Below are 27,393 nucleotides of genomic sequence, written 5' to 3' on the forward strand. Positions count from 1 at the left end.
GTCCAATTTAAATGAAAGATAAGTCTTAGAAGGGGGGGCATTTTCATTTTAGTTCTGCATCTTGAGTGCAAAGGAGTCCATGGGGAGTGATGTGCATTTCTGATTAAATAGAACTCCAGCTATTGAACAAAATTAATCAGCTTTTCACTGAGCATACTCAATAGTAAAGGTATACTTTAAGATCAGCACTGTTAGAGACTATATGATTACTCTGTGGCTCTTTGCTCTTTAGATTTTTAAATTATCATAATTATCATATTTAAAATACATTTTATAAGTTTTAATATTAAAGTACTATTGAAAAACAAATGAAACTGATATTGAACACATGAAAATAGGCTGCACTCAGTTATTTCATTACTTTCTGATCTTCCTTTAAAAGTCCTAAGCCATTTGGTCTTCCTGACTTTCCGTTTGCTTTATTGAATAGAATGCTTTGGTTATTGGTTTTCCCAATATTAAACCTTTGGAATACCATTCATTTCTTCCATCTTATCATTCCTAACTATAACTCCAGTGTATCAAACTAAGGGACACACTTAGCTTGCAGTATTTATGCCTCAAACATTTGTAGTGCAGTGAGGGCTTCAGATATAAATTTCCTTTTAAATTAGTCTTAGCAGTAGCAGTAGGAATGGTGTTCTATGGTTGTGTCTAAGGGTCTTAACAACCTCATTAGAATGTTTATTTCAAAATTGTCTATATCAAGTCAACTCACAGATACCTTTCAAGCAAGGCTTTCCCTGCAGTGGAGTTAGTCAGTGGTTCTGTGTCACCTGGTCACCAGGTGACATTGGGTATTCTGCTGTTTGGTTGTTGCTGTTCCTTTGCGTGCAGTAACCTTGGAGCTACTTTTAGTGACATACTTTGTGCATGTGTGGTGCTTTGAAACACATTTCATTACATGAAAGGTCTTTAAGCCAAATGCTTACTTCCAGCAGCTGTAAATGGTATCACTTTACTGTTTTAGCAGTCTGCTCTTGGGACATTAAGAGCAGTATCATTTTACTTTTTGAGTCGCTGTTCAAGTTTGGCCATTGAGAAATAATATCAGATAATGAAAGGGATGGGGTCCTATTACAGCTTAATAATAGTAAAACAAGCAGATAAAACCAGCTAAATAACCCTTTTTCTTCTCCTTATGAAGCCAATTAAATTAAAAGTAAAGACTTCCTATACTATGGTGTGATACTTAAGAGGCTACTAATAGTCTTAATGTTTCAATAATACATTACCAGGATCCGAATAGCTCTTTGAGTTAAAAGGAATGAGCAGTTTTTGTGGACTGGGAAGGTGAGCTGATTACAGAAAAACTAACCACAGAACAAACATTAGAACTTTCTAATACTTGGTCTAAATAGGAAAGATCCATCCAGATACATTTAACATGCAAAGTCCATAAACCTGGGGATTTATTTTGCTAATAGTTGGAGGGCTAGTTGTAAGATTTGGGAAATCCTTCTGTTACAGCTGTTTGAGAAGTACTTCGAGTTGTAGTTATGCAAGTCTAACAAAAGGAGGATCTCAGCACCGTATTTGCTTTTTCAAATTAAACAAAGACTTCTATTGGAAAGAGAGGAATTGTTTCTTGTAAATCCAGACATCAGGGATTGAAATCCTAGACCCTTACAACAGGGAACGTATAAGAAATATTAGGAAGCATGACAAAGTTTCTATGAAGTCAGTATTTTGTATCCAGTTGTGAGTCATTCTGTGCTTAAAAATGATATAATTCCATCAATTGAGAATACAAATCCAGGGGGAATTTTAAGGCCTTTCATCAGAATTTTAAAACCATGATACCCTAAGGATTACTTCCCAATGGAAACATGAATGTAAATAACGATGAATCTGATAATGACCTCTGCAAAATTACACAAACTCCTATTAAATTGCATCTGGAACAAATTGCTCACACCAAAAGGATCAAAAAGCTGAAAGATGGACTTACTGGAAAAGCAGCAAAGTTTCTTAATTTGAGCTATTACATGGACATTATATGGTGGCTGTAACAGCTTTGCCATGCTCTGTCCAGAGCCCTTTGCTCCCAGCAGCAGTGCAGCTTCTCTCTGCCAGACTCCTTGAGGGAAGGCTTCCTGCATCTGTGCCTTCACACCAAGGAAGTCCTTTTCTCACTGACTAAAGTGCAGCTAGGAAGTATTAAGCTGGTATAGCAAGCTAAACCAGTTAAGTCTCTGGTTTTTGTGTTTATTGCTAGAAGTTGCTAGATAATCTGTGGGCGTGTTTACCAGTTTCTGCATCATTTTTCATAACTTGATTGAATACCTTCTAAAATTTTGTTAGAACTCTATTTACCCTTTGTCTTAAATGCAGTTCTTCCTTTGCACTTGTGTATTCTGGGTACCCTACTCCTTCACCCTCAGTTTATCTAGATATTGTTCTTCTTTATAATTATTTCAAGGCATTATTTTTTTTTTTTAATCTTGTCACATGAAAGACAGACTCATATTTTGTCTGAGGAAGTTGTATGTCTGGGTTGTAATCAGGTTTCCTTAAATGGATTAAACTGGATGCCAGTACAGTGCATCTCACAATTTTGTGTGGATAGCTATTAAGTTATAAATGCACACCCTTTCATATTCCTCATATTTTCTGAATGTGTTAATCTTCAAATACAACTTGTCCTTGATGTTATCAGTTTTTTGCATTATTTCTTTTTGAGTTTCATCTGAGATATTTTTCGTTGAAAATTCTTTTCTAAAAGTCTTTCCCCTATAAAATGATCTTTCCATAACCTTTTAAATTGAAGCCTTTTATTTCCTGCCCCATCACATCTTTTTTTTAGATTGTGTTTCAGAGGAGATTCTTCTCTCCCAAGGTGGGAGCAATTCCAAACATATTTGATAAAAGTGTCACTGGGACTGAGTCTGAGGCTGCCACTCAACTGTTTTCCTTTTCCCTTTGAGTTTTACCTCATTTCATTGTGTGTGGACTTCTTTCCCTTCCACTCAGGCTTGACTGAGTGGAGATCTCATTGCAGTTACAACTTCCTCGTGAGGGGAAGAGGAGGGGGGCAGGCAACTGATCTCCTCTCTGTTGTGACCAGTGACAGGACCCCAGGAAATGGCCTGAAGTTGTGTCAGGGGAGGTTTGATTGGATATTAGAAAAAGGTTCTTCACCCAGAGGGTGATTGGACACTGCAACAGGCTCCCCAGGGAAGTGGTCACAGCACCAAGCGTGACAGAGTTCAAAAAGGATTTGAATGATACTCTCAGGCACATGGTGTGACTCTTGGGGATGGTCCTGTGCAGGGCTAAGGGCTGGAGTCAATGATCCTTGTGGGTCCCTTCCAACTTGGCATATTCTGTGATTCTGTGACTATGGGGGCACAAAGATCAGAAACTTGATTTTGTTCGCAGATTTGTCTTTTCCCTTCATGCCCATCTTTGAGAGATGTGGAATTGGACTTGGCAATCTGTCAGAGGGGATGTGCCAGACTGCATTTTTCTGTCTGTAGCTGGAGATCAGTGTGTTTGGTGGCTCATGCTCCCTGAATCCAGCAGTTGCTGCAGTACTGGTGGGGTGGTGCCCAAGTCCTAGCCTTCCACTGCCCCTGATGGATGCTTTTCCAACAGGGATGTTGTGTCCTATTATCGGGCATCTCTGTTAGAGGCTGTTGATGCCTCTGAATAAGACTCATGAGAGGAGAGCACTCTCTCTTTTTGAAATGAGCTCCTGTCTTGCTGGGCATCTGCCCAGGTCATTTGCTTAAGCTGTGCAATCTCTGTGTGATTGAAAAAGTCCGGAGCAGGACTTGTTGAGGCAAAGCTGAGGTTGGAATAATGAAACTTCGTGAGAGTGGGGAAGTAGCTTATTTAAAATATTGTCATGCCCTCTTTTTGATGAAATTGAAAATTTGAGGAAATATTTGATTAATATTTTGATAAAATATTCCCACTCTTGTTGTTTGTTGTGATTGTTTGCATAATGTCCTTTAGTAACTGTAGATGAGTGATGGCTGAGGTGCTGAATTAAATAATTGTAATAAAAACTTTTTTTCATCCTTGTCTCTCTTCTTCTCCCTTAAGCCATGGAAAAGTATTTGCTCAAAAGAACAAAAAAGTAGTGTTTTTTAAGAATTTTTTTTCCACTTTAAGCATCTTTGCTATAGATCATTGAATTTGTAAAATTAGAATGAATCTGTTTTTAATTTCAGCTTATCATTAGAATGTTCTCACTCAGCTGGAAACTTCCAAGCTAGAGGAACAGACCTCCGCTATTACAGCCTGCCTGTTCTTTCGTATGTTAACATTTAATATTTTTGCTTCTGTGTGAGCTCCAAAGTCAATTCAAGGCTTCTTAGCAAAAGCAGATTTTGTCCAATGTGAGTAAAAGATCATAATCCTCGGTGTAAAGTGTTCTTTCTGAAGTGTCAACAAAATGTATTTTGGCATAGAGGCCAGGTTGTTGAAAGCTGAGGGTTTGCAAGAGGCTACTGTAGAGGTAAAAGCAGCCTCAAGTGGGATGTCGGGGCTGTGGGGAGCAAAGGCAGGGGGACGAGACAATTCAGTGAGTGGGAAAGGGCATGCAGGAGTCTTTCAGCAGGGAAATCTGGTGAGGAGGAGGAAGAATCATCTTTCTCAGTCTTCCTTCCCCTCCTGTCCCTTATCCCCTTTCACTTGCTCTCTTGCTAGAACATTTCCTCCTGACTGTATTATCCTGCCCCATGGGAACAGACAAGTCAGGGGCTGCTCATGGGGCAGGAAATTAAGGGGCTAAAGCTACTCCTGCTGCTGGGGGAGGATCAGGCAGCAGCCCATGGGAATAGGTTTTGTGTTCATGCTGCCACTAAGGTGTTGGGAGCAAGGCAGCAGTGTCAAGTGGAGGGTGAGGGGAAGGCTCTTGGATAGGAAAATATTCCTTCAGCTGTCCCTGACAGCTGCATACTTTGTCTGCTAGTTGGCTTTGCAAGACAAGACTCTGCTTTACTGCATTTTGTTTGTACCAAACCAGGGATAATCTGCTATTTATAATCATCTTTATAAATTCTCTAACTCACCAACAACAGAATTTAAGATAGAAAATGTAATACTTACTTTGATCCCATGTGTTCTGTCCAGTCAGGAGGGAGCTGTGGGAACATGGAAGGATTTAAACATCTAGGACTGGAATCTGAAAGGTGCCAAGTATCCCAGGGCTGAGTGCCCTCAATTCCCATCAGTTGCGAGTTACACTGTAATGTGAGTTAATGGATTATGAGCAGAGAGCAGTGGGATTCAGCTGTTAGTCTGAGCTTCTGCACATAGTCTGTGTAGGAAGGGTTATACTAGGGAGAAAACAGATCTGTGTGGCTAGAGGAAAAAGTTCAAGGAGAGGATCCTCAGTTTTTTTCCTAAGTTGTGTTGTGTTCCTGTCATTGGAGCAGCACTTTACTTGAGGTGGTGAAGCACTTGGTGAGGAAGATGAAGCATGGAACTTCCTTATTCCTTCCCACTTTGAGTGTTTTTGCAAATATGAAGAGATAATAAGGTAAGCACCTTGGTGTGACAACTGTATCTGGGATATGGGACTGGAGTCAACTTCTGTGTTTATTTCTTGTGCCACAGCAGGCAGACAGTCTCCTCTGCCTCTGTTCATTGCCAGCAGGACTAGGGTGGGCAGGAGGAAACACAACCCTTTTGTATTTGTCTTTATTTTTGAGCAAGGCTTTGATTCAAAACTTACTATATAAAATAACTTCCATTAAACCCATAGATTCCATACCAGCAAGTACCATTCAATTACTAAAGAATAACCATTTCTCAAGCATTAAAATTGCTTTTCAGCTGTTCTTTTGTCTCCATGGCTACTTGAAGTGTAACAACAAAGCAGTAGGTGATGTTGTCAGCCAAAAAAATCTGTAACGTTCAAGTGACTGTTGATAGCAACAAAATGGATGCCAGTGCAATGTCACTTAGAGCCAGTAATAGATACTGCACTTATGCTGTAGAATAACAGCATGGGACATTTTGAAGGAGAAAATATACCGGAAAAAGTAAGGTTGATACAATTGGCAGCTTTTATAAATTATACATGAAGTACTGCTTTAAAATTCAGCAGGAAACTGTAGTTTACCATCTCTAATGGAATGAATTGCATGAAAAGTGAAGAGCTCCTTGTATGTACAATATGTGCCACCTGGAGAGGAGCTCAAGCTTTTTTCTCAGTTTCTTGATGGAACAGAGAGCAAGAGTCGCTTTAGAAAAGTGAGATCCATTCCTAAAGGGGATAAAAGTTAAAGTTCTCATCTGGCTTTGGTGCTCATCTGAAAAGGAAATATGTTTTAACAAAGAAAGGGCAGTGCTTTTCTTACAAATAATAAAATAAAAATCGATTTGGGAGGAATTATCATCGGGTTTAGATATCAATCCCATGGTGGCCAGGGGTTTGGATATTTTACATGTAAAATTGAAAATAATTCATGGAGAAAAAGCTGTGAGAAAAATCAGACTGAACGCTGCTGAGACTAGTGCTAGAAACCAACTATGAGAGAAAAATTTCAAAAAAGGATGATTGATGTTAAAGCAGGGAGAATAGAAATTATAGTAGGTTTTATGTAGTTGAGACATGCTAAATGAGGAAATTCATTCTTAAAAGTAGTGACAGATTATTTAAGGGAAATAAAACTATTATTTTAAGTAATTAGTGTCTGATATTTGACAAATCTATATGAACTGTTGGTGCTGGATGTACTGTGGGAATTCTGCCTCTTAATATGTATGTATGCATGCTGTCAGTGCAGCGTGTACCAAGACACCTTTTGGAATCTTAAATTAGCTGAATTGGAGTGCCACTTTCTCCAGTTAATGTATCATGTTATTGCTCCACATTTTGTAAAAGTGTCACCTCATTTATTGAATATGAAGTTCTTGAGTGTTTGAACTGTCTGTTATCAAAGAAGGCTTTTCTCCTCTATGAGAAAGATGGAGAATGGAAAGTGCAACCAGTTGTTCTTCAGAGTCTGACTTGACAGCATCACACAAACCCTCTCTTAATGCAGGCAAACAGAACAGCTTCATTCACTGACAACAGCACAGGGTACCATCTGATGTCTGTTTTAGACTTCAGAGAACTGGACAGATACCCATGTGGTGGTTGGTTACTCGTGGATCCAGTTATACCTGTTTGTGTCCTTCCTTAATGAAGATAACGTTAGTGTATTTTATTTGTTTTATTCCAATAATTTAACTGCTTGCACTTTGAAACACATCCACCACTTGATGAAAGTTAATTTCCATTTTTATTTTAATTTTTTTTCAGATATAAAAGCTTTCCGAGCAGTCTTTTGGTTTTCAAAGTCTGTAGATGAACCCAAAGCATCCATGTAATTCAAATAAAATAAGAGAGTTATTGACACTCCCAGTTAATTAGACTTAAAACTCTTAGTGAAACTGAAATTCTAACCTACATCATCCTCAACCTTTCATATGTTGACTTCTTGTGTGACAGAACTTAAGCTGAGATCTTACAGCATTTATTCCTTTGTTTGCTTATGACTTCTGCTGTACAGTTGGAGAGCAGATCCTGCTTAAGGGAGCAATGCAGCCACTGCTCTGATTAACATTGGAACATTTCAAATAGCACTCTTACCATATATTTCTTACTTGGTGTTAACAGTTTCATAGCTGTCCTGTGAAAAGTTCAGTATTAGTTTGAATGAACTAATGACATTTTTGTCTCAGATATTTTCTCCTATATTTTTTAAAAGCTTATTCAAATATGTACCTTTCAAAATATGGACTACTTCAGGAAGCTCTATGTGGGAAGCACTCATGTGGCTCTCTGCAAGGGGTGTCTTCCAGATCAGTGCTTGAACTTATTTTGTGTTAAGCTGCAATGATGCAATGTGTAATGATTACAGGAGCAGGGTCTCGGGACAGCAAGTCACCGTGGGTGGGGTGGGGCCCCTCAAGGCAGGGTCTCCTGCTGTGCTGAGAGTTACCAACACCAGTAGGCACGTGGTGCTGAGGAGAGATACCAGTCAGATGGGGAAGAGTTACTCATCTTGCACACTCTTAGCAATTCTGCCGGCAGCACATTGGTGTGATGTCAGGGCAAGCAGCTGAGAATACAGTACGTGCTTGACTGTCAGCTGAAAGGCACTGCAGAGAAATTCACAAATATCAAGATTTCTGTCATATTTACTTTTAACCTGCTCATTCACTTGTCAGATATATTCAACTATCTGTAAATCAGTAAAAGAAGAGAGAATAGTGGAAATGTATGTGAGACTGAAACAAACCTGGGCAAATAAATGTTCTTGATGAGGTTAATTGGTATGGGTCACTAGAAGTGTGGGACTGTAGTTGCCAGGTCACTTAATGAAATAAATTTATTTTTTTCATTAGAGACAGGCTAACAGCAGCACTTTGGACTGACAGGCTCCTTTTTGCACAGTGGTTATAATACAAGTGCTGAAGGCTTCTCTGTACCTACGTGCTCTCCTGAGGACAGGTACATATGTAATAGTGCCAAATGTGACTGTATGTCACTGAAGGCCACCAGGTAACTCCAGACTGGCCTCAAACTGAGCAGTATCTGCTTAAGTCAGTATCCTCTCAGGCTCGATTCTGGGAAATCAAATCTGCTCACTCAATCGGTGAAATTTTATATCCTATTTCAGCCCTCTTCCCTTTACTTGAATCTTTTGGGAAGTGTTTCCATTCTGACATGTTGTGTGTGTTTAATGTCACTGTGCCAAAGTTGTTCAACCTACAAGCAAAGCTATTAGTGCCCTTAAGTCCAGTCCTATAAACTCTTCTGACAACTGAAATTTATGTACAATTCTTTTTTTTTTGCTGTGATTTAGCACCAGTGACAATTTTCTTTGCAAGCCAAGTATATGTTTATACTTTTGTAATGTAAAATTTCCATTATGATTGAAACTTGAAGCAGTGGGATTCCAGAACTTCAGGGAAAGGTGGGCCGTAGTTCTATATTGTTCTCACCACTATTAGACAGAACAGTTCTTTCAACATCTAGTTGCTGTTGAAGGATGAGCTTTGAAATGCCTCAGCAATTGTTATAACTCCATCAATTAGTCTGCACAATTAACAACTATGATCTTTCTAGTTATTTTCCTCTATATTTTCTCTCAAGTAATTAAAGTTCCAGACTATAAGCAAGTTCTTGACACTTGTCATTATTTGCTATTTACTCTGCAAATATCACATAATTTTCCTTACCTTTCTTTTAACTAGGAGCTGTATTAGGAATTTTTGTAGTTTCTAGTCAATAGATCTGTTTAAAGATGTGATTTTCTTTTTGAGATACACACATATACAGAAAATACGCCAAATTCCATGGAGCCATGAGCAGTCTTTTTTTTAACTTCTCCTGCCAGCTTTTCACTTTACCTTTACTTATTTTCCCTCTGTTCTGAGTGCTATTTATAGTAAAGCAATTTTCAAATAATGTGGAGTTTGACTGACACTGTAGATTTAAGGTAAAATTCTTGTTTTATTTCATGTAGATGGATTGGGTGATTTGAGATTGGCTGTCCTTACTTTCCATGATTCAGTGATCAGCTTTTAATCAAAATGTTTTGATGTGTCCAGTAATAATGGCTGAAAGTTGCCTTCACTCTAGAAAAAGTAAATATAAGTCCTTTGATAGATATCTTGCTTTGTTGCAACTTGCACAAATCCTAATGTCCTTAAATGAAAGCTCTTTCTGCTTTTTGTTGATTCAGCTCACAGTGCTTTCCATGCAAGCAAATTCTTACAGTAGGTGTAAGGGGCATGGCAACTGGCAGCTGTGTTCAGGGTGTTTTATCATGAACTTTGCTGGGAATGCATTATGGAAAATTAGCATTTAAAATCAGATACCACTGATATTTAGGAATAAAAATGTAAATCTTGTATTTACTGCAAAGATTAGCAACACTTCTCTTGACTATGATGCATGTTTGTCCTTAATATGAAAATATAAGTGTACCCTGAGCAAAAGTGCCCAGTTTCATTACAACTATGGATCTTCCCATTTCATGGGCAGTGGTAGCATGACTGTAGAAAATGCTTTGACAAAAATAGTATTTATATAAAGTGGAAAATTCCACTTGCAGGATGGGAGGGAGTCTTAGCAACCTTTTTGTCCCAGAATTTACAACTGCTGCTGTATTGAGAACTACTAAACTGTTCAATTGTCAACAACCAAATCTCTGCAGGATTAGGTATATAATTCCAGAGTAATTTTGTTAGTGTTTATATTGTTTTCTGCACTTCAAATGCAAAAAACTGCAAGTACCATCAGAAAATAAAAATGCAAATTTCAGACAGTAATAAGTGATCTTGTTTCTTAAACTAAAGCCTTTTACTACTTTATACAAAGAAATATTGAGCTATTTCTATGTTATAATGTTAAGCTTTTGACAACTTTGTGGAGGAAGGACCTAGTTTTGTGCTGTAGAATGGACCCAATAAAATACACTGCTCTGGGAACATCACTGATGTTAGCTTGTAACATATGTTTGTGGTTTTGTTTGCATCTGATAACTTTTTTTTTAAATTGATCTCTTGACCAAAATGATAAAACTCTTTGTGAAAGACATAGCCTCCTTGAAATCAAGCAAGACCTAGCTTGTACATCATAAAATAAAAGTTTGACGCTGACTATAAATACCTTATTGCAAATCATGGTACCCATTGCTGGTCATCTAATCCTCTCCTCGTCAGTGTGGAATTGCTTCTCTTGGATATACAGCACCATTTTATTCAGTCTTGATACAAATACAGGTGTGACTGACAATCTCAAATTCCCTTGGGAGATTATTTCCACAATTTGATTCATCTAAAAAAGGCTGCCACCGTGAACATTAGATATCACCCAGAATAATCTTGATGTCAAGAAACTTTTTCAAAATGTTCAGACCTGTTTTTCTCACTTATATCCTTTAATTTCAGTTCTCTCTATTCTCCAAAGCTTTTGGAATTCTGCACCTCAGAAGTCTTTTAAATAACTGTACCCCTCTTGCCTCTACATCTGTCATGTATTGTTCCAAGAGTGTCCATATTTAACTTTTTGTATTTTCTAGACTTCCCAGAGCGTGCTTTACCTCAGTCTCTTTTCAATTTGTAAATCCTTTTCCAGTTAAAAGATACCTACTGCTCAACACAATAAGGTTTATCAGAGAGGGACTGATAAGTCCTTCCTTCATGTAAGGGGTACATTAATACTTTGAGATTTGTCCCTCATGCTGTGGCCAGATTATTAGGCTTCTATCAAATGGGCTTTTTCCTCCTTCACCTTAGTTGCTACTCTGGCAGGTCAATCCCTCATTCTTGCAACTCAAATACTATTTGGAAACACATCAAACGTTTTTATTATTTATGCCTTTTTCATTTTTCTCACTGCATGACCAAGGGCACTAAAGATTTTTCAGACAAAATGTTCAGATATTTTTTTTATTTTCTGTAGTTTTTGTCTAAGTCTTTTTAACTCTGCACCACTACCTGATGGGGGGATTTATCAATCTATAACTAGCCCAATATATAAAGACCAGGTGGTTTTAGATTGATTTACAGATTTTCCCCACTGTTTTATTTGAATATGTACATACACAAATAGAAATACTGGGCAATGATCATCTTGTCCAAACCACTGTTCTTGTCGGCACAGAAATTTACAATCTCAAAATTAGCTGAGTTTTCTAAAGCTTGCCACACTGGAATCCAGTTGCTTTTATGATTTCCTCTTATTCCCATTTAAAGTTAATTTTTCCTATCCTTCATCATACCAAGAATTAAATACTGTGCTGCTGATGAGATCTCATGCCACAGGATGACTGCTTCTCAGTTTGTGTTGAAGAAATATTTCCTCTATTTTTTTTCATGTTGAAAGATTGCTCTTCTGGAGTCCTTTGTTGCAATCAGTGATGTTAAATGTGGGGAACAAAAGGAAAACGTTTATAGTTATTTTCTATTCTGGCTCCAGTGTTGTCTAAAGACATACCTATCTCTTTTTTTTTTTAATTGAAGTGTCAGTCATGGTACTCAATTCAAATGTGCATTCTGTAAAGCATTTGAAATATGTGACATACATTTCCATTCTTTAATAATAGAAAAGACATCTGAGGATTAAATTTCACTTCGTATGACTTTTGTTTTTTAGTGTAACTTTTAGAAGTGTTTAATAGATGATGTTTGAATTGGGGAAAAGGAGTTGTACAAGCCTGAATTTCTGTGTTGGCAGAAAGATGTAAGATTAAAAACTGTCTTTGCAAAACTTATTGTGAAATGGAACTTAAATTAAAAACAAACAAAAAAACCAAACAAAAAACAAACCCAAAATTTAATACATGTCAGATCTTTGAAGTAGATTTAGAATAAGTTACATTTTCCTCATCAATCTAAACATTCTACTACTGGCAAATGGACTTATTCTTGTATTTCCTCCACTCTGACTATACTTTTTCAAATGTCTAAGAATCTTTTCCTTTGGAACCAGCTGAGGTCATCATGCATTTTCCTGATCAAAGTCCATAAAAGCAAGTTAATGGTAAGTTCAGTTGTCTGATCTCCTGTGCTGACAGGCATATACTATAGCGATGGAGAAGTTTCACCCAGATTCTTATATCGAATACTTCCATAGCACTGTGTTGAAAATTCTGGAAAAAGGGCACAGAAGTTCCAAGGGTATAGGTACTGCCAGTGGAGTGGAGGGGGATCACTTATGCTGTCTCTTGAAGGTGACCATGTTAAAAAAATTTGGGCTCCTGTTGGTGGTTGAACTGCAACTGCAAAATGCAAGTTCAGAGCTGCCTACTTAATCAGCTGCTTAAGGAGCTTCAGCTCCTGAATTAGGGACTTTGGTTAGAATCCTTAGGTTATACGGCAGTGAGGGTATTCTGGGGTATGGTTTCACTCTGAAAGACCGTATCTTTGGGGAAATGTGTCCTATTTTAAACCCATTCTGGAATGCATGCTTAACGTGAAACTGTGTCTGGTGTATCCACCGGAACGTATAAGCCTTGACCTTAACTAAGGAGCCAGTCTTTCATCCCTATCTTTGCAACCTTCTCTTGCCAAATTTAGTATGCTGCTGTAGCAGATACTTATGCATGATGTTATAATACAGACATCTGTATAGAAATGGATGGAGAGCTGCAAAGTGTAGTACAGTATATGTGGTAATAAATAGAGGAGCGGGTAACCTGCGGTGCTGTTCCTGCACAAGTCATTCTACATGACTTGCTTGCTGCGTTCCTCCTACTACAAATGCTGCTATCTGTGTAACATTGTAGTTGTTCCCCTCTTCCCATTCAGTGTTTGTACATTTCACATCCTCACTAAGTTTCTCTGTGCAGCAGTTTGAGAACTATTAGTCAACAAAGAGCCTGTGGCAATTTCTGTTGATGCAGTATCAAAATGAGTGACTGCCAACAAGTACCTTGGTATCATCCTCTTACCATTGCTTTGCATTGGGAAAGGTTAGCTATAGTGTCTGACCTGGCAGCTGCTGCTTCTACACAGACCTCCTCCTGCTGAAGTTAATCAGCCAAATTTCACACTTGTCCTGCTCCTAATCCTTGTGATTCTGTCAACTTAAAAGGAATCATGGCAGATTTGCACCAAGGTAATAGATTCAAGTTTTTGCTGGAGTTTTGTACATCACACGTTGTACCTCCATGTTGTAAGTTTATAAAAGCAATCTTGCTTCCCTTGGTTTCACAAATAAACCAATTATCAGGGAAAAGCAGAGGTTTATTATAGAGTCTTTTTTAAGATTTCTTTATGTCTAAAAGTATACTCATTGAATGCCTTCATCTGTGATTTCAAAATCTTACGCAAATAATTCTCTCCTCAATATTCTGGGTTGCATTTCAGAGTTTTTGCTCTCCCTGTTGCAGTGAGTGGCATTATAGCTACTAGAAATGTCACTAGGGGGAGGAAGCCATGCCTTTGCATGAGCAGTATTTTTCTTCCTTGATGACTTTTGCCAGTTCTTCCCACTTCACAAAACGAAAACATCCTTTCTTTGAATTACATAGTTTCAACTATCATTGTTAAGTTTTGAATTGTTTAGATATAGGAAGTCACATTTCAAACCATAAACTTCCTGTAAAATTGGCATTGCCTTTCAGTCAGAAAAGCCTCTCTTACTACAGAGAGCTGATGAGGTCACAGTAATTTTAAAAGAGAGGAATGAACAGACTGACTTTAAGAACTAATAGATGGTCTTCTCTTTGAAGAACAGGACAAATGAATTATGCCAAAGTATACAAAGGAGAACGGGAACTGACTGCAGTGCAGCACAAACAGGAATCACTATTCTGTGAATGCAGGACAGGATTTCTCTGTTCATAAGGTGAACTCGAGTTAACGCTACCATGTTGTCAGTTCAAACAGATACCATCCTGAGAGACATAACCAGAAACACAGTGTGGCAGGTATGAAATTTGTCTGCATGAAAGATGCAGGCTAGTTCAGATGAGCCTGGATGAGAATACAAAACATCGGTGCTCACAAAATTTTTCCTTTCAGCTGCCCCATCTTGGTACTCTCTATTTCACAGCCATGACATCAGCTCAACCTGATCTGGTTGAAGGAAAGTTTCTCTTCCATTGGCTTGTGCCAGTTTGTTTACAACTAGTCTGACTCCCTGCGCTGCCTCAAGGGGAGTGTGGGGGTGGCAGGGATGCCCAGCCTGCTCCTGGTGTCAGGAGTCGTAATGGAAAGTAGATGCAGGCTTCATGGCATGTGTCTTAAAAATGCTTTCATTCTTTTTTTACATTGAATTTCGCCTTCTGTTTATTTGCCTTTATTTTCAGTATACTGTTTGATTACATTTAATTTGTGCAATAAATCATATTAAAGTGATATTAATTAGTCTCTGGGAAACTAGAGGTGACTTTTTTTAAAAGGCTTGTATCAGCTGAAATCCTGTTAAAAGTCAGTTTGAATGTTTTGTTAAAAAGATTTCCCCTTTCGTCCAATGTCAATTCAATTTAACAGAAACATTCTGCTACATATTTCTTTTGTTTTTTCTCTTTCTGAATGTAACTGAGAGTAGAATTGCTGAAATTCATGTCGTGCATTCTTTGAAAACATAACAGCATCAAAAGGGCTGGTGCACTGTGGTTCCCAAAAGTAGAATAAGGTTTCTAGTCAGATACAAGTGTTTAATTAATGTTCAGTAACATCACAAATGTGGCTATCTGTGCTAACAGATCTGTTAATTTGAAATCTATTGTCTTCATTCTCCCTCAATAATAGAGGGTTGATAGCATATGTTATAGTTTTGTCAGTTTTCAAGTTCTTACTTATTCATCAATGCTGACTTTGAGAATAAGTAAAGCAGTGCAGCTTAATTCAGGAGAGCCGAGATTCATGGACTTTGATCTTCTGAATGTCATGACCCCATGCTGTCAGTAACCCTGTACTCTGAGGTCCTCTTTTATGAACTCTTCAAAAAATTCAAGCAGACACCATTTCTTCTCATTTTTTCTTTTTTTTTTTCCCCAGAAGTTACCTAAAATGCAGCTCTACAGCAGCCAGCTAGCTAGTAACCCTTTTAAGTTAAATTCGAAGAAAATTCCACTGAAATAGAGTTTTATCAGTGTTTTAGGTTATATTTGATCTGGTGATGTCAATAGCAGGCTGCCCTCCCTCTGGGGTGAAGTTGAAAACCCCTCTAAAATCACAAAATCACAGATTATTCTGAGTAGGAAGGAACCCACAAGGATCATTAAAGTCCAACTCCTGGCCCTGCACAGGACAGCCCCAAGAATCAGGGGTACATTTCAGACACATGGCGTATTCTTCTCAAGGATAATTAAAGCTAAGCACACAACTACAACAGTCCAGATTTGTTCAGGCTTGCTGGTTGCTTGCTGTCCCATAGCACCCAAAGTCACAAAAGCACCTTATTGAAATGAGTTATTTACTTCTAAGTCTTAAGCTGTGTTTAAGTGCTGCAGGGGAGGTGCGTTATAACCTTAGGGACTAAGGTAAGCATCATGGCATTGTTTAATAGTGGGAAGCCTTTATGGGACTACATGGGGTGTAGTGTTTCATTATGCTTTTGGTTTGCTAAAATGATTTGTGATTGTGTGGTCACAGCAAAAACCTATGCAGCTTCTAAATATTGTAAGGCACTGGTGAACTTGTAGTGTCTGTCTTCAATTTTTAAATGGCCTTAACTTCAGTCAGAAAGGCAACTCTTGTGCTCTTTTCACTGGCAGGTTAAAGTACCTTTATTTGTATTTTTAGTTGATAGAAGTGCTGAGTCTGGCTCCTACTTTCTTGCGTAGGGTGAGGTCTCTGCACTTTTTGTGTTTCCAGGTACAGTGGTACAGAGTGCTCTGGTAACTTGTCAAGCTTGAGAAACAGAGCTCTGAGTTGTCCCTTGCTGTGGCTATTCAGAGAGTGTGGGCTCTGAAAAGAAAATGTAGTATAGCATCTGATTAGGAGAAAGTTGAAATCCTCCAGGATATCCTATGAAGATGTTCATATGGCTTTAGTGAGGGGCATCAGTTAGAGCAAACCTTTACATGTTTGATTTCTTTTGAACAGGTGCTTGTATGCTGCATGCCCTGTGCCATGGCAGAGCAGTTAAATTCCAGGTGGAATGTAGGCTACATGGACTATATTATGAAGGTTTTTAAATCTGCCTGGCTTCCCTGTCTCATAGTTTTTTATTTCTAAACAGAGAGATTGTGTTTCTTCTAAAAGCATGTACTTAGCTATGGAAAAGATAGCAAGTAAGGAGAAGATCGTGACTGGTATTGTGACTTTTTGCATAGAAAAAGGGTGGACTGAATGTTCAAACTTCTTTTGACATTTCTGAAAATTTGAAAATTTTCATTGGAAGGAAAATGGATTTCATTCAGTGGAGGTCTGGATTTCCATTGCCGATATTTTGAGACCTTTTTAAACAACCTAAATTAGTTGTTGTTGCAATCTTTTATCTGAAGGATATTTAGGGAGTGATACCAATAGAAGAAGTTACCAAAAGAAAAGCAACTTGGGTAACTGTATTTTTTAAAGGAGATTGTGTATTATGTGGGAAAAGCAAATGAGGCATGAAATTCTCTGAGCTATGACTTTTATGAGCATTGGAAATCATCTAATGTGGTTAAGTGATTAGATACATCTGTGAGGGTGCATATGTGTCTAGACCTCTGTTGCCTTTGTGTGTAGCATTGCTGAGCTAGTGGGTTGGCATATTGAAGCGGAATAAGGAGAAAGAAGACAACTGCAGACATAAATCACCTAAATTTAAAAGTTAAGTATGATGGTTTTGACTGACTAATAACAAAACCGTCACCGAGCAGCATTCCCAGTGACAGACTTGTTTGGTTTTAATGGATAGCAGCTCAGTACCTCCTGAATGAAAGTCTATGCTGAGACTCACTGAGGGTTAGATGATGAGCTCAGTGGTGACAGAATTCAGAATAAGAGATGGATTCTGAGAAACATCAGGTTATATGAGAGTTGAAGTGATAAGACTCTCTAAAAAGCTAACTGCAACTAAATCCCGTCTTCAAAATTGTGAAACTTTCAAGGTAATGTAAAGTGGGCTTTTTTGCTCTGTTTTTCTTTTATCAGTGAAGCTTCAGTTTGTAAGAAAACTTGTGTTAATTCACAATCCTGAACCAAGAGGGAAGGGAGTGCAGTGCTTCATCCTGGGACACTCGCGTGCGTGATGCGCAGCACCTCAGAATGTGCACTGAGGAGAAAAATGGAGACTGTTCAAGAAGTTGCACCATGCTCTGGACAAATTATGACTTCAGTAGGCATTAGGTGATGTCATGTTTTCAGTTAAGGCTGACAGCAGAAAAGCAAACACTTTCTCTTACCGTGCCTTTTTATTGGTAGAGGGAAAAGGCAAGGCAGGGGGTGAACTGGTTTAAGTAAATCAAGAAGAAGGATCCTAAGGATTTCAGAAAGTTCTCCATTAGTCCAGATGGCAAGAGAATAAAGAGCTGAAAAAAATGCAGCTGTTTTTTCTGTCATACTTGGAAAACTTCAAAGTGAAAACAACTCCAAAGCAGTGTTTCCTAGAAGCAGATAAGAACAGAGCAGGGAGCAGAGCTGCTCAGTCAGAAGGAGAAGCTTGAGCCAGCCAAGAGATTCTGAGAAAAAAAACAACAGGAATAGACTGCAAAACTCCAGCTGACCTAAATGCAGGCAGGGTTAGGGTTAGGGTTATTAATAGTTGTTTTTGTTTTATTAGAATAAAATCCAACTTACTGAGCTCGATAGTGTTAAGCTGTAACACAGCAGTCTTTCGCAGTCAAACAAATAGTCTTGGTTGCTTAAAAGTCTAGAGAATTATCTCTTTTAAGAAACTAATGACTAATACTTCCATACTATCTATAGATAATAGCAAATTGCAGTTGTACTGCAGCCAGCGTGTTTCTTCTAAATATAGTAAAGGATGTTCCATAATTTATTTAATTGCTTAGACTTGACAAGGAGCCAGTGCTAACAAACATTAGATACTAGTATAGTACTTCTGGAGATCACTTGATTTGGGAATATAAATACTGAAAAAAAAATGTGTGGAACAGTGTAGCACAATAGCTGAAAAATCTTGGCTGTTGGTTGTGCAGGTGTGCAAGTCCTTTCTCAGCTGCAAGAACACAAAATAGATGAGAAAGAAGACAGGAGTGTGAGTCACATGTTCTGCAAATCCAGGGCTCTTCCAAATGTTGTGATCAGGCAATTATTTAAGGAAAAGGCAAGATAATCTGTTCCACTTCTAATTATTGGACTTCTCTTCCCACTTCATCTGTTCTGGTATCTTCTATACAAAACCTATGGGGATTCCTGTTTTTATTGCAAACTGTTAAAAAGGCAGTACAACTACAAGGAGAATGAGAATTTTCTTGATTAATTTTCTGATGTATTTGTCTCTAAAATACTGAAATTCCAGTTTCCTATTGTTATGTCTCTACCCTCCCGCTCCTCACCCTTCCCCCCTCCCTGGAGGACATCATTATTTGTCCACCTACATGATTTTGATATACTAAATGTAGAGATGAAGGCAATAAATATTGACACATTTCTTTTTAATATTAATATTCAAAATAATAATATTATCATAGCAGAGGTATTCAATATCAGTTGACTATATACATATCAAGTATATGCCTAATATTTATGATCTATAGTCTATATAGTTGACTTTTTTTTTTTTAAATTATAATCCTTCAGTCATAAGGCATTGGAGGTAGAAAACAATTAACTAAGCAGAGGAATATTAACAAATGATGGAAGTTAAAGTAATTCCAAATCAGCACCAAATATTTCAATGAGGAAGGATCTGATCTAATGAAGATATACTGACTTGTAAGAACAAGTAGGTTTATCTTTTTATTTTTAGAATTCTTATGTGAAATACATGTAATATATAGCTATACTAGTTTTCTGATTGTAAATGAGTTATAAATAATCATCAGTATTAGGTAAGTAAGTGATGGTTGACTTTTTGGATTGAGCTTCCATTCATTTCAGCAGCACCAGATTTCAATTTATTTTTGGTGTTGACCTATTTGGTTCAATCCTACATGTATTTGAAAAATAGAAATACCTCATTTCACGGTATCTGGTTTTATACAAAAGGAGATTATGGAAATCTGTTAGTAGACCTTTCTAGAACATTCATTTCTCTATGGATAATAATGAAAATATTAACTTCATGGTCAACCATGCTAGAAATAATGTTTTAATTTGTAGGGAGAGAATTGTTTTCATAATCTGCCATATTTTTTGGATAAGTCATTCTTGAGCGCAAAGAGCTTAAACTGTACAATACGTCCGTAATCTGTACGTTGCAGTGAAGTTGTATCAAATGCCTCTGGGCTTGCTGAAATATCTACTGAAAAAATAAACTCTGAATGGAGAGCAAAATATTTGGCATATCATTTTGTATCCGTATGTTGCTATGGAAGGCTGGACCTGGACCAGTGCTTTCTTATCACTTGCCTTCTGAGTGTTCCACGGAGGGATTCTTCCTTTGTGCTGTTGAGTAGCTGTAACTTCTACACCAGTTACTGTTGCTTTTCCTTGTAGCTTCTGGGGAAAAAAAAGACAGGCAGCGCATCTTTTAAGGATTTACCTGTTTTTTATATGCCAAAACGGATGGATGTGTGTGTTTTGTGCTTTTTAAATTCATTAATAAGCCAATGGAAGGTCTGACTGTTCCATTGATATCTTAATAAGGTTTACACCTCCAAGTTTTGAAAGACATGTATCAGTAGCTCTGGTGGTAATCATATCAACTCCCAAAGCAGCTGCACCCACATTCATTAGTGTGTTAGTTTGTGTGGTACTCAGGGGGCAGAGAATTTGTTAGCATTTTTCCTATTGTCTACTGTGTGAGACAGAGGCTGTACCGTGTCTCATATATGCTGGGCTTCTGCTTCAAGTTATCTTTAAAAATAAATTGCCTGGATAGTAGGTTATCTCTTAGGATTATGTTAAATTGCCATTTGGGAAAAATTTTGAAGTGTAATGGTCTTATCTTTCCATGACTTCTTTTGACAGACTGGAATCCCTATGAGTGCTATAAGTCTCTTATCATACCACCGTATTATAAGGAAGAAATGTTGGTTCTGCTGAGTGAAACATGAAGAAATCTACTAAAATGCTGTATTTATTAACTTTTTTTATTTAAGAAGGGCGAATATGTTAATATTCACATCTATGAGTCTTATTAATGGGATACTTCTAGAGTAGATTTTTTCCTTAAACGTTTTGATATCAGCACCTGCTGTTCAGAAACTCTGAATTATTTTACTTGCACTTAACTGTTTTTTATCAGTTTATCTTAGGCATAAACAGAAACAGACGACACCCTCTAATACCCATGTAGAGCTGTAAGTAAAAAAGTTAAATTAAAAAATTTCTAAATCCTGATCATACTGAAAAGGAAAAAAGGCTAATATTAAAAATTGTGAAATATCGGGGGGGTTAGTGTCAAATGCCTAAACAACAAAATGTAGTGACTTGCAAGTGATTGGTTTTTACTTGTCACATATGGGAAAAAAAAACTGTGGTGGGAGCAGATACATCTTGGTCTTGGCACAATGGGGGCATCAAATAAAAGGGGAGGAAACCCTATTCATTTTTTATGGTGTAGTTAGGTGGAGATTTTTTTATAAACATTTTTTTTTGTGGCTATCTTCCCATAAAGCTCCATATAAGCAAGTGTAGGAGATTCTTGTGCAAGTTGGGGTTTTTTAGCAATGGTGGGGTTTTTGGGGGTTTTTTGCAAGTCATAGGAAATAGAGCTGAAGAGATAATTTTATTTGGTATGAAAGCCCTAGGTACTACCTCTGGCTCTAAACTGTTTATAAACTGGATTTTTGAACCACATGCTGAAGTAAATATTTCTGACAATGTTCAAAATTTTGACTGGCAAATTAATAGACTGTACAGAAACTGTAGGATCCCAGAAAAAGCTCATAGATGAACACATGCAGAATTGTCTCAGAATCCTTCCAGAGAGCTGCTTCCACCTTCTGGAGCTCTGAAGGAAAGCGCTGTAAATGGAGATGGCAGTGTGAAGGCAGGGTGACTGTGCACACTCTGGTTGCAGCCCATAACTAATTCAGCCAATATGCACAAAAAAGGGGCAATTTGTCATCCACCCTCAAAGGCATACTGTTGGCTCAAGCAGTGTCTGAAAAAAAAACACTTCTAAAAAGGTCAAGGGAGAAGAAAGCCCAGAACTTATCCCTCATATCCGTTGTGTTGCTACTGTTCTGTGGCTGGATCAGACTACTCAACATTACTATGGAAAATAAAGTGATCAGGCAATTCAGGGATGAAAAAAGGCAACACAGCCTGTCAATAAACTGAAAACTTGCAGTGTAATGCACATAAGTAGTGATGGGTATGAATATCTCAATGTCCCTTTGAAATTTTCCCAGATACTCTCCATGGCACAAGTTAAAACAAATGCAACCCTGTGCAATCTGAGGTAGATGTAGATTGTCTGGTTCACAGAAATTTGTACACAGAGTACTTTTATTCAGTCCTGATAGTGCTTCAGTTACTCTTCCACTGCTCTTGTTCTGAGTGTGAATTGCTTCCTTGGATGGGAGGATTTAAACATTGTAGTAACATCTTTTAGGAAATAGAAAAAATGGAGAGACTTGAGTATGGTTTCAGATTTCTCTATAGTTGCCTGTAATGAAGACTTTGGAAGAGCAAACATTTAAGTCTGGAAGGTATTTCATTTCCTTAAGCTGAAATAGTTCACAAAATGTGTTTTAAATGAGTAAGTTTTGTGATGGAATTGGGTTTTTTTGTGTAATGGTCTAATACTGATGAAAATCAGAGGAGTTAATGAGCAGACATTACACCTTTTTGTGTGTTTTTCAGTGACAAAGAAAAGCAGTTAGGGAGGAAATCACAGAAGTAGTACTGTCACAAATAGTTTTCAGGAGGTACAAAGAGAGAAATTGCTTTGATTGAACTTGTCACCACTCTTACTTGAAAAAGAGGATCAGTGACTGTTAACCATGGCCAGAGTTAATTGTGATTGTCTCTGCCAAAACTGCAGTCTTGGTAGTTTTTCCTGTGAGGCTGCAAAAGAGCTGTGGGGGGATTGTTGGCAGAGATTCTTCAAGACCCTGTGTTGTCTGCCTCCTTTCTGGCACCTGACTAAGGGTCGTCTTACTGGCCCTGGGGACATGTCTTGCACAGGAGTGGCAGATGCAAGACTTTCTAACTGCTCCCCAAAAATATCACTTTCACTGCTTAATCTATTTGTTAGAGACAGATTAAAGTTGGGTAAAGATTACCACCTTTCATAACTTCTGTAAAAATGTAAGTTCCCCAGTGTGTTGCAGTGTACGTGAGGCCAGATGTACGTGGTTGGAGAGGAGCAGCACCTGTTACACAGGGACTTGTTTTTTAGATAAATATGTGTAGGAGGAAGAAAAACTTTTAATAAAATGAGACATTTTGGATCATCTGATGGATGAAAACCTGTTTTCCCCTCTTCTTAGACAAGGGTAAAAGGGACCAGTGAGGATCAGTGCCTTTTGGCAAAGTCTGTCTGCGGCTTGCGTTTCCAGTACGTAGATGACTCCTGCTGTCTGTGGGGATAGGTGCAGTCATGCAAGAATGTGTAACAGAAAGCTAGAACTTGTTTCACTTAGAAAAACTGCAAAATGCCTTTTCAAATGTGTTAGATGGGTTTTTCCCTTCCTTCTGCATTTCAGAGAAACTTGCAGGGAGAAGCTGTGAGCAAGATACCTCTCTCCGTGTGATGCAGAGAGAGAACATGTTTGCAGACATGCGCAAGGCCTCCTTCTCCTTGGGCCAGAGAGAGTAGGGGAGGAGAGAGAGAAGATACAAAAAGCCTAGGAGGAGGTGGAGCATGGGCTTTTGCCCCTGAAAGGTCTGGTGTTCTGCATTGTGAAAAAGTGGTCCTTGCATCTGAAATAAGACTTTTGGATTTTTTAATCCTTCCACTGCCTCGGCATTCTTGGGAAGAATACCTTACACTATGGGAGTCAAAACTGAAGTTATGAATATAATATACTGTTTAATAATTATGAAGCTGAAGTAAGCAAATGAATTTACAAGAAAGTTCAGTTTTCTTTATTCCAAAGATTTACAAGTAGTTTAAAACAATGTGTTTGACATGAGAAGTTGTCCCTATCATTAAAATGCTAATGAAACAGTAAACATCTGTTAAATTTATGAAGATAATGAAGATTTTTAGCGACATCTTTGTTATGTCAGTATTCCTGCTTAGCTCAGGCCTGCATACAGATTTAGTGGAGTTGTGGTTGTGAGAATTTATTTGGCCTTTGGGAGCAATGCCAGTGCAAAATTGTCCTATTGCATTTGTTTTGATGATTTTGTCGTGAAGTGCTTCTACTTGTAGTTTAGGTCACCTTCATCTAATAATTCTTTCAGAGGCTTTCAGAGGTGGATCTGAAAGTCAAACTTCAGTCCAACAGGGTCATTGATATTGGATTGGCAATTGTTGAGTTAGTAAACTGGGAAACAGAAGTGAACAAATTTCGTATGATTAATGCCTTTAGCAATCAGTCTGGTAGGTATGTATATTTTCTGTTCTATATAGACTCTGAATGTGTCCTAGTTTCCTGGTCATAAATTACTCTGGCAGCAGAAACACCATGAACTGCAAAACTAGAGAGATATTTCAAATGTGTTTTCCACGTGAAAGGATCTGTACTCACCCAAGGGGCACAAAGAAGGTTGCATTGTTTTCAGGAGTATGCTAATTGTTTTTTAATTTTAAGGATTTTATGCCAAATGATTTCTATACATTGAATAAAGACAACATCAGAAACCTAACAACTCTGATTTTTAAATGTCAGTCACAATTTAAGTCTATTCTGTTATATTGTTTTTCTGTAAAATTGATTAAAATATGTAACCATAGCTTCATTGAAGTATGTACATGTAAAGAGAAAACAGGTCTTATTTAACTTCACGGATCTTTAATTGCGTATGAACTTCAAAGAGAAACTTGTGGAAGTTAGATTGATGATGGCGCTTTAGGTAATTGAATGCAACATCGCTCCTCTTTGAATGCAACTCTGAAATCCAAATTATGTAAATCTACTGTTTCAGAACCAGTAGTAGAAACAATCATCATTTTTGCAGTTGAAGATACTTTCTTTGGATAAATACTCTGACACACTTCTTTCCTATTGATGCATCTTTTCCATTATGGATATGAATAAGAAACTGTAGGCATGTTAGCCTTTAGCTTGTTGACGTTTGTGACTCCACTTGAATAAGCTTTGACTTACAGTTAATTAGGCACAACTGTCAATGAGTTTCATGAGCTTATGCAGAAACAAACCTGACATTTATGAAAGTGTTTGGATAGAAGAAGGGAGAAAATATTCTGGGAAAGTTTCTCAAGCATATTTTTCCTTTCAAGTTGTGCAGCTCATTTGGGGTGGTGTGAAACAGTTTTCTCTCCATTGCTGTCAATGGCCCATCATTGTGAAATCATCATGTTTTTCCTATGGAAGAAACAGAGAACAGATTATAGCCTGCTATTTATCTGCTAGACCATAATATAATATTTACTGTGTTGCAGCTGTGATCAAAATGACTGTCTCTCCAACATCTACAAAATTTGAGCTCAGGGCTAGTTATAAGTGTTTGGTCATCCAAAAACTCCATGCAGCCCCATCTGGCTTCTGAACTTAGCTTTCCTCTTGGATACCACAAGATGGGTTTGAAATTGTGCCTATGGAGGCAGAATAGTTAAAAGAAAAGGATGAAAATATCTACTCTGCCTTCAGCTTTGCTGTTTATCCTTAACAGGCAGGAAGGGAGATCCATTAATGGAAGACTGGTACTCAGGCAGCCCATATGGATTGCCTTGCTACTTTTTGCAAGTAGATTGAAATGATTTGATGGCAGAAGAGAGGGAATATTGCTTGATTTCTTTTCTAAACCCCTTCTTTTAGCCCCCTCTCTCTTCCCCTCTCCCTCTCCCATATCCCCTTCCTGACCAAGTTAAAAAAGCTCAGATGAATTCTATGAAAAAAAGCTCAAGCTCTGCCTGAGACCAGGGAAACTCCTAAGAGACCTGTTATGCTGCCAGCTCCTGGCCACTAGTGAGTGGGAGAAGGAGGTAGTTATGAAGAAATTGTGACAAAGGTAGGAGAGACAGAGAGTGACTCATGCTCCTTTAGAGGTGTGGGACACTTGTGTTCCACTGCCTGCTCCAATTGGTGTTGAATTATTTATTCAACCCAGGAAGGAGAAACTGAGTTTAGGGGTTTGTGGTCTTTTGGGGGTCTTTTTATTTCAATGAGAGAAATTTTATTTGAATCTCTTTTGTATAATTTCAGGAAAAAAAATACTCCCACAGGCATAGCTGGAAGCTGTGTACTATGGACACTTATTGCATGAAGAGGGCAGATAACTCATTAAAAATGAATATTTGGACATCTGTACCTCCCCATTCCTTCAGGATCTTGCTGGGCAGTGATTCATAGGCATATACAGAAAGTGTTTCAGCATATAGATTTCTGAAAAAATTTTGTTTGTAGGGAAATATCTGGGCTCCAATTTAGAAAATGCTAGTTTGCATTGCATGTAAAGAGTTGTGTTCATTTATATGCTAGCTGATTATTTAATTGTTGGCTATTTTCTAATATTTGTCTTGCACTGTAAAAGAGGCATTTTTACACATTAGTTGAAATGGTGTTTGTGCAACACCTGATAGTTACTCAGAAGAGGGGAAAAAATAAGATGCAGCTCACTATTTGGAAACAAACCTCTGGATTTCAGCTTACATGTATTGTCTGTGCTGGCTGATTTAGTAGGCAACCATTAGTTGCAAAAGCATCTTACTTTCATGGGCACTCATCCTGGCCTTTTTGGCACAGAAGAATTTTTCGGCTGTAGAAAGGATTTATTCTACCTGCCAGTGTGATTTATATACCATATGTCTCCTCTTCAGCGTCTGAGTATCCATGGCCATAGGGAAGTGCTCTGCCTCATCTGTACTGTGGGTAAATAGGTTTCTTTTAATGATATTGACTCCTACAGAGCCTCTTTATCACCTCCCTGTATTATTTTTTCTTGGCAGCTGTGTCAGCTATACTGTGTGTGTTGTGGAAAGGAGAATACTATGAATTCCTGGTTTTGTTTGCTCTTGGCAGGCACTACTACACTTCCCACCCTTGTGCGCACACCTACCTTGATGATGCAGCCTTCCCTGGATATCAAACCCTTTATGTCCTTCCCTGTGGACAGCAGCTCTGCTGTTGGATTCTTCCCAAATTTTAACACAGTAAGTAAAGGTGTTTCCACATTTGGTTTCAGTGTATGCTTTCCAATCTGGTTCTAGTATCCAATATTGAAGCTGCCTTAAAACAGTGCATCACTGACACAGTTCTAGGGAACCCTTTTTGTCTGTGCCATCATGGTTGCTTTTCCCTTGTACTAAAGGCTTGGAATGGTATCCAGCCTTTGCACTGTGAATGGGGCTGATTGTTTTTTAGCTTGGTCTATTGAGGTGGTGTTTGCACGTTGAGAAAAACAATCCCATGATGGAGATTTGAGAAGCGGTAGAATTATTTTGAGAGTTAGTCTGGGCATGTGTGTTTCCATATGCTGTCAAAGAGGAAGAGACAAAAGCAGTGGAAAGACAGGTAAGACCTAGATCCTCCAGTGACATGAATCAAGCTAAGTCTAATAGGGCCAGTAAATCAACTGGAGGTTATTGTTAATTCTGTGTAATTACAACTTTAAAGTGTAAAATTGTACAGCCAGCCAACGTGAAAAATGTGAATCTGTTATTTTTGCGTTATGGTAAAGCATCTTGGTTAAAAAAAAAAGTACTGCCAAAATAATGCTTCTGTAGTTCTTCATGTTTATCAGAGCAACAATAACAAAAATAATCTCTTCTGTAGTTCTCGCTTTTTTAACAGC

At 38.0% G+C, this 27,393-nt stretch overlaps 1 protein-coding gene across 9 annotated transcripts in view; it reads left to right on the forward strand.

Moving 5' to 3' along the window:
* ZNF385B (zinc finger protein 385B) overlaps positions 1-27,393 on the forward strand; it is a 162,284-nt gene that overhangs the window by 84,071 nt on the left and 50,820 nt on the right. For 6 of the 9 annotated variants that reach the window (XM_064660707.1, XM_064660706.1, XM_064660708.1 and 3 more), the window contains one exon: positions 26,622-26,752. The exons of 1 other annotated variant lie outside the window; for it this stretch is intronic. In XM_064660707.1, the coding sequence (XP_064516777.1) occupies positions 26,622-26,752 (131 nt within the window). Of the gene's footprint in view, positions 1-5,278; positions 5,492-15,863; positions 15,948-26,621; positions 26,753-27,393 lie in introns of those variants that run through there. 2 more of the 9 variants (XM_064660711.1, XM_064660714.1) reach the window with 2 other exon arrangements.

This window comes from Pseudopipra pipra, chromosome 7 (assembly GCF_036250125.1).
Source record: "Pseudopipra pipra isolate bDixPip1 chromosome 7, bDixPip1.hap1, whole genome shotgun sequence".
NCBI classification, from domain to species: Eukaryota; Metazoa; Chordata; class Aves; order Passeriformes; family Pipridae; genus Pseudopipra; species Pseudopipra pipra.